We start from the raw sequence: 16,438 nt of genomic DNA, 5'->3' as shown, positions 1-16,438 counted from the left end.
TCTCGCCAGCCTCTGCGCTTCGTACCGCCGCCATTAGTTTCTTCGTGACAGCAGCTTTCCATACAAAAACGCCCACTCCACCACCTCTCCACACTTGTGCTTAGTGTAAGTTTACCCCAAGTGACGGCTTCCAACCTGTTTCCTCGACCAGCAATTCTCATCGCAAAGCTTCGATATACACTAACTCGCAAAAGTCATGCAGAATTCATCAGTGATTGATCTGTCGAGCCACCAGGGGCTGGCTGGATGACATTTGTGGTCGAAACTCGAGCGTTTTTCCGGCCACATCGCTCTTCGCTCCCTGGTCCAGTTTCATATCGCTTAGGTCTCCCCTCCTTGGTTTCCAGTCAGTTGGAAGGGAAGCACCGAATCGGTCCTTCACGACTGGGGAACTAGGAGACGCGCTGAGGAATTTGGACCTCGAATCCTGACGCAATCGCTCATCGCAATGTCCGCAGCAGCATCGCAAGCTTCACCAGTGGTAGTTCGCAATCCTGCTGCATCGCACCCGCATTCATCTTATCGACCTCCCTCCGACCTCCCGCAAAGGACTCGTAGCAGCGGTGCACCATCTACGAAACATTCTCATTCTCGCAGCCAATCAGGCCCCCGATCTCACGGGTACGATCGTTCAGCATCCCACAAGGGTCCTTCAAATAGCCTTGCCCGACGAGATTACCAACCCTCAAGCACCGCTCACTCCAACTCGACTCGCCGTAGCTCATCCCGCGATCGCACACAGGACCACAATTTGCCGTATCGGACTGATTCTCGATCGCATCGTCGCACTTCCAAGCCTTCATACTCCCGGAATAGCGCTGAGATGACAGGCCCCAACGCTGCGGTGGCGGACGGATACGCCGCTGGACGCACATCCCACAACCCCCCTCCCAACAGTTCTGGTATCACTAATCAAACCCGGCGACGCACCACAATCACCACATCGTCGGGCCAATGGGCCTTGGGCAAGACAATCGGCGCTGGGAGCATGGGAAAAGTAAAACTTGCGAAAAACGTTGAAACCGGTGAACAGGCATGCTTAAACCCCTGAGCTCTCCCCCAAAATACTTTACACTAACTTTTACCCTCTCATTCTAGGTCGCTGTAAAGATCATACCGAGACATTCCACAGAAGAGCATCGAAGCACTCGAGATACCGAAAGAGCAGACCGCTCGAAGGAGATTCGGACCGCAAGGGAGGCAGCAATCGTCACCCTCTTGAACCATCCATACGTTTGCGGAATGCGCGATGTTGTGCGAACACACAACCACTGGTACATGCTGTTCGAATATGTAAATGGTGGCCAAATGCTTGACTACATAATCTCACATGGCAAGTTAAAGGAGAAACAAGCCCGTAAGTTTGCGCGGCAAATTGCCAGCGCTCTCGATTACTGCCACAAAAACAACATTGTACACCGCGATCTGAAAATCGAAAACATCTTGATCAGCAAAACGGGAGATATCAAAATCATTGACTTTGGGCTGAGCAATCTCTTTTCCCCAAAGAGCCAACTGAAGACCTTTTGTGGTAGTCTATATTTTGCCGCTCCTGAACTTCTACAGGCTCGACAATATATTGGTCCAGAAGTTGATGTGTGGAGCTTTGGTATTGTGCTATATGTGTTAGTATGCGGCAAAGTGCCGTTTGACGACCAAAGTATGCCGCAACTTCATGCAAAGATCAAAAAGGGCGTGGTAGAGTACCCACCAGGGCTTTCATCCGGTGAGATGCGACACCCCTATTCTCTTCATATGATGTTCTAACATTTTACTTCTTTTAGATTGTCGTCATATAATCTCCCGAATGCTTGTTACAGATCCCAAACAACGCGCTAGTTTAACTGAAATCATGAACCATCCTTGGATGGTAAAGGGATTTAACGGGCCTCCTGAAAATTATCTTCCCCACCGAGAGGCATTACAGCAGCCCTTGGAGTCGGAGGTCATTCAGCGCATGACGGGATTTGATTTTGGCCCCCCTGAATTTATTGCTACTCAGCTTAACAAGGTAGTTGAATCGGAAGACTACCAAAATGCAGTTCGGGCTTTCTTAAGGGAGCATCACACTGCGAGCCATGTGAGCGACAAGAAAAGAGGTGTATTTGATTTCTACAAACGCCGAAATTCCACCAGCAAAGAAACGCTTTCGAATACATCTCTTGAAACGACGCATCAGAGCATTGATCCAATCAATGGTTATCACCCCCTTATTGCCATCTACAATCTCGTCAAGGAAAAACTCAACAGAGAGAAACTAGAGGCACATCCAGGTGGTCTAGGCGTTCCGCATAGTCCTGGAGAGCCACCTGTTAAATTTCCAGATATCTCAGCGCCAGAGGCTGCACATACGAATCAAAGCGCCTATGAAATTCCGGGAGACAGGGATACTGGGGGAAGGTCTAGGCCACGAGCCCGAACACATGGCGACGATGAGGTATCTGAAGGGATCAAGAACCTCAGGCTCGGCAAACCTTCGGCACCTGCCTCTCCTGCGATCGTTACACCCCAAGTTGAACAACCTCCAAAGAAGGAGAATGCTGCTGTCGGTCTACTCAGACGCTTGAGCACGAGAAGAACCCGCGATAGAGGACGCGAAGACAAAGTCAATGCCCAACATGGACCAACGCTAACTGTGAAGTCACCAGATAACCTTCTTCCGCCACGAAAGAGTTTTAGCGTTCGAAGAACCCGGCGTGGAGAAGGCACATCTGGGACACTGCACCCCGGCGGCAGCCAACCCCAGCAACAAGAACTCACCCCTGGCGAGCTCCCTTCTAGAACGAATAATCTACTTGGAAGATCAACTAGCGTTAACTCTGCAGATTTCAGAAGCAGAAAGGGTGCTCAGAGGGGGGGAGTTGATACTCTATCACCGACAATCCCGCATGACCCGCCTTTGACTAGTGGATCCGATCGGTCGAGCCTGAACGTTCACAGATCTAAGGCATCAGATATCAATACTTCAGACGCAAAGGTGCTGTATAAGCCACAGACATTGAGAACAAAGTCGCTGGGCCATGCTCGCCGTGAGAGTATTCAAGCCCGGCGGGCCCGCAGGGAAGAAGCCAGGGAAGCAAATGTACCGGAGGAAACGGACGCTGAGCTGGCAGAAGCAAGTACAAGTGCGGAGAACGGTAATACCGGAGAAGACTTCATAAAGCCCGTCTATCTCAAAGGCCTGTTCAGCGTGTCCACAACCAGCAGCAAGCCGTTACCGTTCATTCGATCGGATATTATTCGGGTATTAAAGCAATTGGGTGTCGAGTATGTCGAAATTAGAGGCGGGTTCAGTTGTCGACATGCACCTAGCATAGACCTTAAGCGTGTTGTGGAGGCGCGTCCACCAAGCCCAGAACAGCAGGGTATGGTTGGGGGACATCGCCGTCGAATCAGCTTTGGGGGGCTCCGCAGCCACGATCGTGAAGATAATAAAGACCAGCCACGGCCGTCTCGGCGCCATCCGGACCAAAGTTTTATCAGTAACTCGGACGGATCTGATGACTATGCCGCCAATCGCGAAACTAGTGCGGGAGAGCGCATTCTCGGTGAAACAACAACCAGAGTACAGAGTGATACCGGTGAAAACCTAGTTCTTCGATTTGAAATACTAATCGTTAAGGTTCCTCTCTTCTCACTCCATGGTATCCAATTTAAAAAGGTTTCTGGGGGGATGTGGCAGTATAGGGAAATGGCCAAAAAGATCCTTGATGCTCTAAGGCTATAGCCTTGATCATCCTAACCGTGAAGATTACGCCCTTATGATTTACTTTCATTCCACGATCATTCTTTTGCATTTTAGCAGTCCATTTCCATGTCCCCAGCCCTAAATTGACAAGCCCAATTTTGCCTGGAGCAGGTCCCTTTTCTATTTTTTATGTGAGACAATGATCCCCATCACCATTTGTCTGATTATCAGTGTGCTTTATCCTATTATGTTGAAACTCAATATGTCAATGTCAGGCAGTCCCCAACAAATCCTGCGGGGGGAAGTTGTATGTGTTGTGCTGAGCATGGTATCAATCTCTTTTCCCTCCCTTTCTGTATACAACTACTTCAACTGCCAGTGTTCAACCTTAGAACTGTATGATTTTTAATACTGCCTTTGCATGTGAATTGTTGTTGATACATATGGTCAAGCAAACTGCATCAGATTTGATGAACTCCAAAGTAATTCAGAGGAAGTTGTATCAATGCCTAGAAACAGCACATGATACTCAAGACCACCAGCACCCAATTGAAGATGTTTCGTGGGGTGTAATTCTGAACTGACAGTGAGTTCAATTTTAAGATATCAGAATACCTTGCATGACTGTATACTTGATTTGGTTATTAGGATACTTCAGTCTTTTGTTCGACAATTTGGCAGGCAAGTGCCTACCCACATCTGACTTCTCAAGATGTATGAGAGAGAGTGATAGAAAATATCCATTGTTAGGAGAGCTGGGCCATTGCATGCTATAACTATATGAGAAATCCGCCCACTCTTGTTTGGCTGGCTCAATTTTCAAGCTGTTGTACAGCTTCTGCAAGAGTTCTGTAAGGCTTGATCACTTTTTACATGACTTTCATTCTATACAGTGTACCAAACTGCAAAAAACTAACTTATTGAGATAATCAAGCCAACAAGTGCTTACACACAGAGGTGGCAGAATGGACAAAGGAGTGTGTTGGACCAAAGGCAGGAAGCAGTCAACAGAAAGCTGTCTAGACCTATTCAGTAGCAGGATTGCAGAGGATTGATGATATGCAAAGACTAGCCAAATCCCATTCAGGAATCAGGCATACTCTGTGAAAGAGAATTGTATTTTAAAATCGGACTAGACGAGAGAGAATACTTGACTCACCATGGTCCACCCAGAATTGGATAGATTTCAGATTGAAATTGTGAATGATGCGCCCGTGAACAAACTACTGTTCCCATCTACGTCATTACTTGATATTCCATTTACCCATGTTATTCTTGGGTCAATTCTTGCCTTCTTTTTTTTCGGTACTTCTCTCTCTTCTAGAGAGCTAAGGTCTTGTTTTGATAAATATTTTTTGTTGTAAACATCAGAAGAAGGAAGCCCACCCTTTTTGTATAGAGGAAGGTCAGATAAAATCCCATCAGACACAGACAAGGATTTTACGAAATCGGGGTAGACACAAATATGGAAGGCCTTGGAAGTCAGGAAGAGTTGTGCTGTAATATGCCAGTAAATAGCGGCCTGGATGCTTTTTTCTCCTGACCCAAGGGTTGTCGAAGAAAGGAGTTCGCACGCCAAAGGAGAGGCATCTTTTCTGTCCCTGCAATCTCGCGCGTAGTTACTTCAATTGAGGATTTCGTAGGAGTCGGACTTATTTTATAGATAGGAAGAGTAGGAATATAAATAGTGGTTGGTGACAGTCAAAGATCCCTTTGCCTCTCTCTTTTCCTAATCTCATAGTCCCTCCATGGTGTCTATCTCCTGGCTAGGATATTTGCTTTCCTAGATATTGGCTCAATTTCAGTGCCTGTTATAAAGCATATACAGAGTATACGGAGTATATACATCCTCCACAGGATCTCCCACCGCTGCTCATGGTTTGCCGTCGCGGAAGACAATGGCCTTATCATCCCACTTCACAGACATTGTGCCTGTGTTTCCAAATATATCATAGAGCTCAAACCAGCAACCAACATGCCACTTATCACCCCAAGTGTTGACGCCTGCGTTGAATCGAAGGTGTGTTAGACATAGGTGTCTCTCCTGCTGATTGACTCCGATATTCGCACATGCATCGGCCTTGTATTTGTAGTTTTGCCCAGCTACGGTTGTCGTACCTTCATAGTGAAGACCTGCTGTCGTGCTGGAGGGTGGCCCGTAATCCCAGATGAAACAGAGGTTCAAATAGTTATCGTTGGGGGCGTATGCGAACGAATGCGACATCCGGCTGTCGTGATGTGGGTTCGTGTTACCCGATTCATCATAGCCGTAAATATTTGCTTTCAGTAGTTGATGCACATTCGTCGAGACATAGTAATTATACTGCTTCCAATGGCCGTCGGCTGGTGTGGATCTGCTTCCGCGTACTAGGTTTGCCTTGTACTGCCCACTATCGGTCTCTTTCGAGACCTGGGTAGTATTATCTGTGGTATAATATATGGGCGTCTTTCCCGTAAGCGTGACCTGCGATTTGTAGTCCGGGTCGCTGGTTGATATGACGGTGCCGTCGGGTTGCGTGATACACGCCCCAATGTGTTTGTTATCCGCTTTCGTTGTGGAGACCCAGTAGCATTTCTCCTGAGGACCCTCCTCGAAGGAGCCATAGGTTGGTGTGTCTTTCGGTGCAGAGTCTGATACCGACATTCCCACGGCCAGGGTGTGAGTAAACTCATTTTCCTGGGATGAGTAGCTCCAATCACCCTGCAGCGTTTTGCTAGAGTTGTAATAGTCTACAAGCTGGCTGCTATCCAACTCTGCCTGAGACAGCTTATAGCGAGTACCAGTATCTTTGTTGATTGCTTTGATTGAAATGCAGACAGCCACCTGCATCCGCCCATTGGCATACAGGACATCAGACTCTTGCGAAGGCGTGGTGGTTCGAACCCTGAAGTCACTGATCTCCCAGGTCATCGTGGCTAGAAAAGGTCAAAATAAGATAATAGGCCCTGAACAAGGAAACACGGATGAAGGATTTCAAGACTGTCGGAGTCCTGGAGAAGAGTGGGAGAGTGAGAGGCATATACTGAAGACAGAGAGCTTTAATTATATGCGAGCAGCATATAGCATCATTGCATCAGAAATGCATATTCTTTCAGCTGGACACGGATCTTTCCTCCGGAAACTCCCACGCAAAGCCCCGCGTCCTGTTGACTATGTGGCTGCAAGGTATAAATCGGCACGGACACCCTCCAGCCAGTCATGGATCTCTTCGGGCGACGGAGTGGCAAGGTCCGATTCACACTCTTCGCTTCCGCTGGTCCTCAACGGTATATGTGGACTCTGTGCATAGATTGCCTCATCAAGCCAATCGGTTGGCATCGGGCGTGTTTATGGGGGGAATGCTGCAAGAATAAACGAGCCCGGAGAGACCGATATCAAGCTTCGGAGTTGTATTTTTAGAGTCGAGGCCTCGTGGGCTGATTCAATCTCTGGATTAGTTAGGTCCGTTCAGTCTTTCATGTCTATCTATAAATGGAACCTCTCCAGCCCACATAGGTTATCTCTTTCAAGCCGTCTTTTAGATTCTAATCGAGTTTCCCCTATTCGAAGCAAGTTTGAAGAGATGGAAAACGTCCCAGCTAGTGAGCCAATTGCCCCAATGCAAGTTCTTTGAAGCCCCAAGTTCTCACAGTTTGTCCGTAGTCAACAAGGAACCCGCGCCTGCAGCCGCTACGGGAGAGAAAGCGGATAATCCTGATGGGCCTCCCGTGTCAGAGCTTGCGGCTCGAGAAGTCAAATGCTGGCTACACAACACACTTAACGTTGCTCTATACCGTGATGGCGAAACCATCGCGCACGGCAAATGGACCACGGACATGTACCCTCCCGAGATCGTTGAGGCGGGCGAATGGGCGAAGTGGCAAACGCAGTCCGACGGGATGATGACAGGCACTGAGGGGACGACCAACTACAAGATCTTCATCAGTGACGACGCTAATGAAGTCGTGTCGAATGCGGAGGAAGACACAGTGGTTCAAATGTGGTGGGCGAACCCGTTTTCGGGAGGAAATCAGTATAACGCGGGGATTGTTGGGCCACGCAGAAACGACTATAAAATCAAGGTCGATGGTGGTGGAGGAAATCATTCCACGGTGACCTACACCTTGTCGAAGAAGTGACTGTGCTATATCCTGTCGTCGATATCCCTCTCATTTTTGTTCTTTTTGATAGAGCGTATGGAGTATTGTGAAGTTAAGTATCTTGACCGGGTACGGAGTACTGTACTGTAGTTACGGCTGCAATTGGTCAAATCAGTATCTGCTGTATTAATTACTGTATTATTGTAACTGCCTGCGACCTCAAGTCATCAGTGCCCAATTCAGTTTGATAGAGAACATCTTCAGAGACACTTCAACTGTTCCCAAACCTGCTACCTGTTCCATTTCGTCACTGTCTCCTTCGCTTTTCCAATCATCAACGTTGGCCCAGTGTGCACTGACCCCCATGGCAACAAGGGAGATGGCCTGCTGGAACATCAACTCTATCTTCTGATTCGAACGTTTATTTGCCTTCTTCATCTCATCCTTCACACAGAACACCGCTGGGCGGTCGGTGGCTGGCTGATATCATGTTCTCGTTGTTCGTGACCCGTCTCTCTCAGCTCGTCCAGGGCATCACCGGCGACTAGCTCGAGGCCAGAAACGACTCGATTCCTCGGACTTTGGAGGGGCACGGACTACGCAGCGGATATCGACTGCGCATTGCTCGGGTTCCCCCCGCACCGAACGGCGTTCCCGAGAGCTAACTGTGCCAAACAATTCATGCAAGGATGTGCGCCACTACGCACGTTCCGGGTTCATGAAACGAGCCTTATCCGCATTTCGATGCTCATGATATCGGCACACTCGCTTACGGACGTTGACGAGAGACACGGATGGCGATGCTATCTTCCCCGCACTAGGTGACCGACCGGTGATACTATCACCGTAGCGAGCTTCTCCAACGAATTCTAGGCATCGATTTCCACCCAACAATGCCCATCTCAACTCTCCGAAAATCCGAGTGTTACTGGCCCTGGTTCAGACTAGATGATCCGTTCGAAGAGGAGACCGGCTGAGCATGGGTTTGATTCCCTGGTCCAGCGCCTGGTGGCCAAGAAGCACCTCTTCAGCCGAACAAAACGGAAAAGAATAACCACTCACTGCCGGACTAGATGACCCTCTCAAGGGCTGATAGCAGCAATGGAGCACGGTGATCTTTTGTTTAAAACTGAACTCCCTTTCTACATTCAATTGATTTGTCTGGCATTCAAAACATCTGCATCCGCATATACTTCTGAACCCTGACCATGTCAGCCCTCTACTCGCAAGGCTTCAACTTCACCAGCTTCATCCAGGGCGGTGTTGATCCCCGTACTGGTCAATTTACCTCCAGCATTGCAATTTACGAAACGCCTACGCTGGCCCGCAACTGCCCATCGCTTCAGCTCTCCATCACTTACAGCCCCTTTACAACTACAGATATCGGTCTAGGGAAAGGGTGGTCTTTCAATCTCTCAACTTATCAGCATCGCCAAGCGAAAACTCTCGTGCTTTCGACGGGTGAGCATTATCAAGTCGCTGAAGATTCGAGTTCGGTCAGAGTCAAAGATCAGAAGCTGAAGAGCTTCCACTTCCGAAAGGACAGCGGCAACTATCAAGTTATCCATAAGTCAGGACTGGTCGAAGTGCTATCTAATAAAAATGACAGTTACAGCACTACAGTTCCTTTTGAGCTGTATGCTGCAAATGGCCGCATGGTCAAACTCACTTGGATCCGCTCCGGCGAACAGCCCCGACTCCAGAGCATTCTGGACGGCGAACAAGAATTATTGACGATAAACTACAACGATGCACGGGCCACGATCACGCGCTCCCCAGATACAGCAGAGGCCAGCACATTCACGCTCATTCGAAAGAATGGCCGGTTGGCCGAGGTCCAATCACCACTACAAGGCATCCCGCCGTGGAAGTTTGAGTATGAGACGTTTGGCCAGATATGCTGCCTAAAGAAAATCACTAGTCCCTCTGGCCTACAGGAAGAAGTCTCCCACAAGGAAAAAGGGCATTATTTGCCCAAAGGTGCCCCGTACCGGACAGTGCCATATGCGATATCGCACATATCCCGTCCATTGAACAACCAGCCAGCCATCAAAACTTACTACAGTTACTCAGCCAGTAATTTTTTGGGTTACGATAGCGGCTTCGACTGGAAAGATGGGGAAGACAATCTGTATAGAGCACATGAGAACTACCAGTATACAACTACGGTGCAGATAAACCAAGGGCCGGAAACGAAATATACTTATAATAGATTTCATCTTATCGTGAGCAGCAGGAGGCGCCAAAATACAAAACAGGTAACTCAGACCGTCGCCTACTATATGCTGCCGACTGGCGCATTTAGTGCTCAGCCTGCCCAGTACCAGCTCCCCAAGAGCGTACAAACAGTGTATGAAGATACCCTCGCTAACACCCATCGGACGGAAACCACCCAATATGTATTTGATGAATGGGGAAATCCGATCCAGGAGATTAAACCGAGTGGAGTGACAACGGATCGTGATTACTATCCCCCTGGAGGCGAGAATGAACTCTGCCCAGCCGATCCACACGGTTTCCAGCGGTATATGAAGTCTGTGATTGTGACGCCCAAATCGAGTTCGTTCAAGGCTCCAAAGCGAAGTCGCCAGTACACTTACAAGGAGTGGTCAACTGCTACGTCGCTTTATGCTAGCTATTTTGTAGCTGTTCAGCAAGATAAAACCCTCGAGGATGGCCTCGAACTTTTTATCTCCAACTATACTTATGTGAATCAGCCATCGGATCGAAATCATGGCCGCCTACAGCAAAAAACTGTCAAACTATCAGGACGGTATATGACAACCAAAAACTGGACTTATCGATACCCAAGCCCTGATCGGTTCACGCAAATTGTTGAGGCTAAAACGTTTGATGGATATAATGCACAGGACGAAAAAGAATGCTCACTATCGACTGGACTGACTTCGACACATACGACTCCAATCGGCATTAAGACTTGCTACCAGTACGATTCCATGGGCCAACTTGTCAAAGAGACGGTGTCGCCTGGAACCTCCTACGAAACAGTGAAGAAATATGAGTACGCTGTCTTGAAGGGTGAAGTCGGGTATTGCGTAACTGAGACAAATAGTAAAGGGATGCAAAAGCGCCACTTTACCGATGGGCTGGAAAGAATCTGCCGTGTTGAAGCACAGGATGATGATGGCCAGGGTTCTGGGCCCGGGGATTACAATGGAACCTTCCGTACAGTGCAGGAACGCAGCTACAATGAAATTGGCCAGTGCACAGGGACCACGGATATCGATTGGTTGAGGGCGGAGGGGAACGGAGCACCATTCGAACAACGACGAAGTCGGACGATAGAATATGATGATTGGGGTCAAGCCTATCGAATTACTGAGAGCGACGGTTCGGCCACACTATCGGCTACGGATCCTATCAATCTTACACGCACGGAAGGGATTGAGGGCCAAAGTCAAACCAGAACGCAATTCGATACAATGGGCGCTGCAACCGAGAAAGACGTCCTCAATAGCGATGGCACGGTGTATAGCAAGATTAAATACACGTACGATGGGCTGGGCCGGATGGTTGAACAGGAATCTCCTCTCGGCCACATTACCAAATATCAACATGACAGTTTCGATCGCATCAATCAAACCAATTGGCCCGAGGATCTCGTGGTAAAGACAGAATATGCCCCTCATAGTGCCTCTGTTTTGCCAATTTTGACCAAGGTCAATGATCACGTCATGGGCACGCAAGCGATTGATGGGCTAGGCCGGGTAACGAAACAAAGCCTAGGGTCACGTACTACTGCTATGTCGTACCAAGGCATCGCGCCCAAGCCAAGCGATCTCACAACTCCCAAAGGTGATAAGCATGATCTGGCTTACGACCTTCAATTAGACGATGTCCTCACTTCCCAATCCAGCGCGGATGATTCAAATACGTTCCTGTACGAGAAAAGGACTGCAGAGCTCCTGAGTCTTGATGGCTCATTCAAGAAAGAGCAACGACAGTACCTACCGTCCGGTCTACTCTTGCAGGAAAGCTTTCAGGTTGGTCGAAATAGCTTCGCTACTAAGTCTTCTTATTCAATGGCTGGCAAGCTGCAAACCTACACCGATGCCAACGGGCAAATTCACGAGATTCAATATGACGATTGTGGTCGACCCAACAGGCTGGTTCAAGGGAATGTCCAGGTATCTTTCACATATACCAAGGACAACCTCCTGCTTGAAAGTAATGCGGTGGACATGGAAACAAACCAGAACCTCACTACCACCCGGACATACGATGAGTTTGGTCGAGAGGTTGAGCGCACCGTTAAGAAAGGATCGGAGATTCTATATCGACTGAGCCAGGCATTTGGCCCGACAAACCTCCTTCTTAGACGCAAGGGAGAGGATGGTCACGGCTCTGTAATCAAGGACGAAAGCTTTCAATATGATAGTTATAACCGGCTGATCGACTATCAGTGTCAGGGGATCCAGCCACCCATGGATGATAAGAGGATGGGGCTTAGACGGCAGAAATTCAGTTTTGACGAGTTTGATAACTTGATCCAGATCTCTTCTACCTTCAACAATGGGTCTGATAATACAGTATCTTACAAGTACAGCTCCAAGGAACCGACACAATTGACCCAAATTACCAACACGAACCCATATTTTACTCCCAGAATTGACTTAGAATATGATGAAAACGGATGTTTGACTCGAGACGAACAAGGCCGTACGTTGAAATACGATACAAAAGGTCGTTTGACCACAGTTTGCGGTTCAACAGGAAAAACTTTGTGTCAATACTTCTACGATGCCGGCGGAAAGTTGGTCTGCCAGAGGGTTCAAGGAACTGATACATATCTCCATTATCGAGGTGACAGCCTTATTGCGACCACCACTGGAGACACGAAGGTCAGCTATATCTCTGATGGGGGTATACGTTGGGGGCAGATGCTCCAAAAAGGCAACAAAACCGAAACGCAGCTTTGGATGTCCGACAGCCAACAATCCGTCCTAGCGTGGTTTGATACGAAAAAGCCTACCGAAATTCACGGTCAGACCTATTCTCCATATGGATTTAATGTGGGCACGAGCTCAATCGGTTTTAATGGTCAATGGCGTGACCCAGTCACCGGATGGTACCATCTCGGCAATGGATACCGCGTTTACAATCCGGTTTTGATGCGGTTCCATTCTCCAGACCAATCGAGCCCCTTCGCTTCCGGTGAAATCAATCCATACGCGTACTGTGTTGGCGACCCGATCAATCGCAGCGACCCGACCGGGCATTTTAGTCTCTTCGGCATTCACTTTGGTGGACGGGATCTTGCCATGGCCTTGGTTGGGCTTGCAGCTGGCCTACTGGTTGGTTTCGCTACTGGTGGTATGGGCTTTGCGGTGGAAGCTGGTTTGGGTATTGCAGTGGGTGTTGCTGCGGATGCTGGCACAGGAGCGGCTTACGATGCGGCGACAGGTAAGGGGCCGACCCTGCAGTCGATGGCTACTGATGCAGTATTTGGAGCTGTTGGCGGCGTTCTCGGTGAAGTGGGTGGACGATTGATAGGGAAAGGACTTAAGGCGCTTTCAGGTATCGGTACATCCGCTAGCAGATCTAGCGCCGTCGCTACCACGGCGGCAGCGGTAGCAGCGGCAGAGCGCCGATCCCCGCGCATAATGGGTGATTTATATGCGCATCAAGTCCCCGGAAACATTTGGGACCCAGCTACTCGGAGCGTTACTAGTCGCACAGACATGTATGTTTACTTCGATAGTATCAACGGGGAACTGGGTAACGAAGGGTTCCTAACTCACGGCTATGAAGGACTATTAATGGGCTGGAACCCAACCGGACAAGGACTCGGTTTGTATTCTGGGGAATATGTGGCAAGGCGTACTATTCTCCCTGAGATGGAACAAGCCGCGATTAGAAACCCTCTCCTGAGGGGGATTAGAGGACAAGGGCGTCCATTTCATCTGTTCGCCTGCTATGGTACGGCAGGTACCGGCCAAGCGGTTGCCAATGTCCTTGATCGGCCGGTGATAGCTTTCCATGGTTTACTAGCACCGTTGACCAGGGTCCCGGGAACCGATATACCGAGGGCGCCGTTGATGGTGCATCAAGTCATCAGGGATTTGGAGAGGTCTGGGGGAGTGTCCTCGGTTTATGGTGACAATACCGACATCTTCTATCCTCAGATGGACATTGGGTGACAGAATGAGATTGGCTAGATGGTGATATAGGTGAATGACTTTATTTCCCTCTCTTCTCATTATTAATAATTTATCTCAGATAACTTATAAGAGATTATACTGCTCCCTTTTAACAAGTACTCATCTTTTTATGAAACTACCTAACACATGCTCACAGCCAGCCATTGCTTTCCCACCTATAACAGAACAAAATGCAGAAACTTCCGAAATAATAATGAAAAGATTTGTTTGAAGTATTGCAATTTATGACCAACTGCATGACATGTCAATAAAGTCACAAACTTCAATATCCATCATCTGATCTGTTGCAGTCGATACTTACTCAATTCTTCTGATACCATGTTACAACAGACTTTATATTAATTACTCATAGAAATCATGCGCTGAGTTGCGCTTTAAGGTCGGGACTAAGTTGGCCATATTTCAACTGCTAAGCCAGAAGACAAACATCCTTCAAACTCACACACACCACTCATACCCGCAAATCTCATCCGAATACAGCCATTTGCATCGTCTATGAAATTCAACAGCACGATCAAACCAACCCAAGTCTTAGGGTCAAGATACGTCCCAGATCCGTGGACCCGTCCTTTTGCGCACCTGTCTCCTCAAATTCCTGGAGTATCTTATTGATATATTCACCAGCTCCTGACAGGTGAAGGATATGAGCAATGGCCCGGTGTAGAGCAAGTAGCCGTGGGGACGGTGCATTTATCATGTGTTCTTCACTTAAAAGAAGCTTGCGAGTAACAGGTAGCCCTCGACGCGCAGCTGAGATGGGATTGAGGAAGCCATCAATGCAGTAGGTATGTTCCTCACCAGCAACAGCGTCAAAATATATATCAAAATTGCCAAAGAGTTTATGGAAAGTTGGAGTCAGGCTAATAGCATTGTGTGGGCTATCAATAAGATGGACCACATCACAATCAAACATGTTGAGGATGCCAATTGTAGTCTGTCTGGAATTGCCCTGTCTATCATTTAGTCATGGTCATGAGAGAGACTACTTTGGATACATGGCCTACCAGTTGTAAATTCACATTCATTTGAGTGAGAGAGTGGGGAAATATATGTGCCACTTTTAGCTCCTCAAATCTATTCTCATCCCTAAGCAGATTCCCAACATCATCTTGAGCATCTAGTCCATGCTGATCTGTTCGCTTGACTTCTTGGGATGCATCAAAAATGCGGGATATCACACAGCGATACTGGTCACGAACAAGGCAAAGATCTTGGAGGTATGAACCTTGCTCAGACATGCTGATAATTTCATGTGATGATTGTATGCTTTGCATTGCTGAAAGCTGAGCAGAAGTTGGCTGTGGAGTAATCTTTCCACTTGCCTTCACTATAAAATGATCAGTAAGTTGAAAACAATGACAGGGGATAGCACAAACATGGAAAGAAAAACTGCTCAAGAAGCAGGTCTGCAAAATGAATGAATTTTGAAGGAATCTGATCATCATCCATGTTGACATCATCCTCACTGCTAATATCGAATCCCATAAAAGTGAAGGACCCCCGCAGGAAGTTATCCCTGGACAAGTCAGACTGTGCGTAGGCATAGGTATGGCGGACAAGTAAATGGCGATTATATCCACCCTTGGAGCCACTGTGGTTGGTACGATCAATTATCCTACTCAATACGTCTCGGGCGCGAGAACGCTCATCAGAAGTCAAGGGGGGCAGAGAGGAATAGTGATGATGGGATGCCATGCTGCGGATGGGAGTACATAAGATCTGGTGGAGAAGCAAAGAGACTTGGACTTTGGTAACTAGTTAAGGACTGCGATGTCCACTGGGATCATGAGCGGTGAGAGAGGACTCTAAATGTTAAGGGTGCTTGAGGAGCCATATATGGCTTCCCTGCCAACCCTTCAACCTCCTTTGTGCCGACATTCCATCATCATTTCATATCCACCATACTTTATCTTCTGTGATATGCACAATATGCCTGGTTTTGGCCTCTAGTCCACGAATATGATGATGATACCATCATTCGCGATCTTTGGTTGATAGACTGGGATTATTGCGGCTTTTACCCATCCTATTTCGAATACGTCGCCATGCAAAATTTTTCCGTCCCCTTAAATTGGGGGTGGCCAGCAAAGCTGCGGTGGAAACTGTTCAGCTGAATCTCTGTGGGGATCTTCTCCAGGGAGAAGGAAGCTCTTGATTCAATTCGGTCACGATTCACTCGATTTCCCATAGGACGGAGGTTTCAAGTGCTTCCCAAGGGAGCACACCCCGATGCGCTTCATCTAAGAAAACCGGGAATGTGATGGTTTTCAACAGATGGTTGCGACTTTGGATTCAGCTTAGACAGGCGTCGGACACAGCTGGGCAGATTGGAAGGGCTCTAAGCGGCTTTGGGGCGGAATTTATGTTTGAACGCTTTGGATTCTGCAACATTTAGACTTGTATGAGGATGAGCAAAGATCTGACTTGCACTCGTGACTCCATTTTCAAATATTACAACCCAATTCTGACCTATATTCTCTCTTATTTT

At 48.0% G+C, this 16,438-nt stretch overlaps 5 protein-coding genes across 5 annotated transcripts; 3 read left to right on the top strand and 2 right to left on the bottom strand.

The window, feature by feature from the left end:
• Nucleotides 1-448: 448 nt before the first annotated feature.
• UREG_05907 (uncharacterized protein) lies at nt 449-3,727 on the top strand (the record flags this gene model as incomplete). Its single annotated transcript, XM_002585172.1, has 3 exons — nt 449-997; nt 1,099-1,726; nt 1,785-3,727. The coding sequence occupies 3 exons, from the start codon at nt 449-451 to the stop codon at nt 3,725-3,727; spliced, it is 3,120 nt and encodes a 1,039-aa protein (XP_002585218.1).
• Nucleotides 3,728-5,561: 1,834 nt separating this feature from the next.
• Nucleotides 5,562-6,599, bottom strand: UREG_05906 (uncharacterized protein; the record flags this gene model as incomplete). The annotated part of the gene is made up of 1 exon (XM_002585171.1): nt 5,562-6,599. One exon carries the CDS (start codon nt 6,597-6,599, stop codon nt 5,562-5,564), a length of 1,038 nt encoding a protein of 345 aa, XP_002585217.1.
• Nucleotides 6,600-7,251: 652 nt separating this feature from the next.
• UREG_05905 (uncharacterized protein) lies at nt 7,252-7,807 on the top strand (the record flags this gene model as incomplete). Its single annotated transcript, XM_002585170.1, has 2 exons — nt 7,252-7,270; nt 7,332-7,807. The coding sequence occupies 2 exons, from the start codon at nt 7,252-7,254 to the stop codon at nt 7,805-7,807; spliced, it is 495 nt and encodes a 164-aa protein (XP_002585216.1).
• Nucleotides 7,808-8,976: 1,169 nt separating this feature from the next.
• UREG_05904 (uncharacterized protein) lies at nt 8,977-13,929 on the top strand (the record flags this gene model as incomplete). Its single annotated transcript, XM_002585169.1, is given in 2 exon segments — nt 8,977-13,472; nt 13,491-13,929. 2 exon segments carry the CDS (start codon nt 8,977-8,979, stop codon nt 13,927-13,929), a joined length of 4,935 nt encoding a protein of 1,644 aa, XP_002585215.1.
• Nucleotides 13,930-14,464: 535 nt separating this feature from the next.
• UREG_05903 (uncharacterized protein) lies at nt 14,465-15,645 on the bottom strand (the record flags this gene model as incomplete). Its single annotated transcript, XM_002585168.1, has 3 exons — nt 14,465-14,899; nt 14,955-15,277; nt 15,327-15,645. 3 exons carry the CDS (start codon nt 15,643-15,645, stop codon nt 14,465-14,467), a joined length of 1,077 nt encoding a protein of 358 aa, XP_002585214.1.
• Between the last annotated feature and the right edge of the window lie 793 nt (nt 15,646-16,438).

This window comes from Uncinocarpus reesii, genomic scaffold (genome assembly GCF_000003515.1).
Source record: "Uncinocarpus reesii 1704 scaffold_3 genomic scaffold, whole genome shotgun sequence".
Classification (NCBI taxonomy): domain Eukaryota; kingdom Fungi; phylum Ascomycota; class Eurotiomycetes; order Onygenales; family Onygenaceae; genus Uncinocarpus; species Uncinocarpus reesii.
This window is presented reverse-complemented; position numbering and strand designations above follow the sequence as displayed.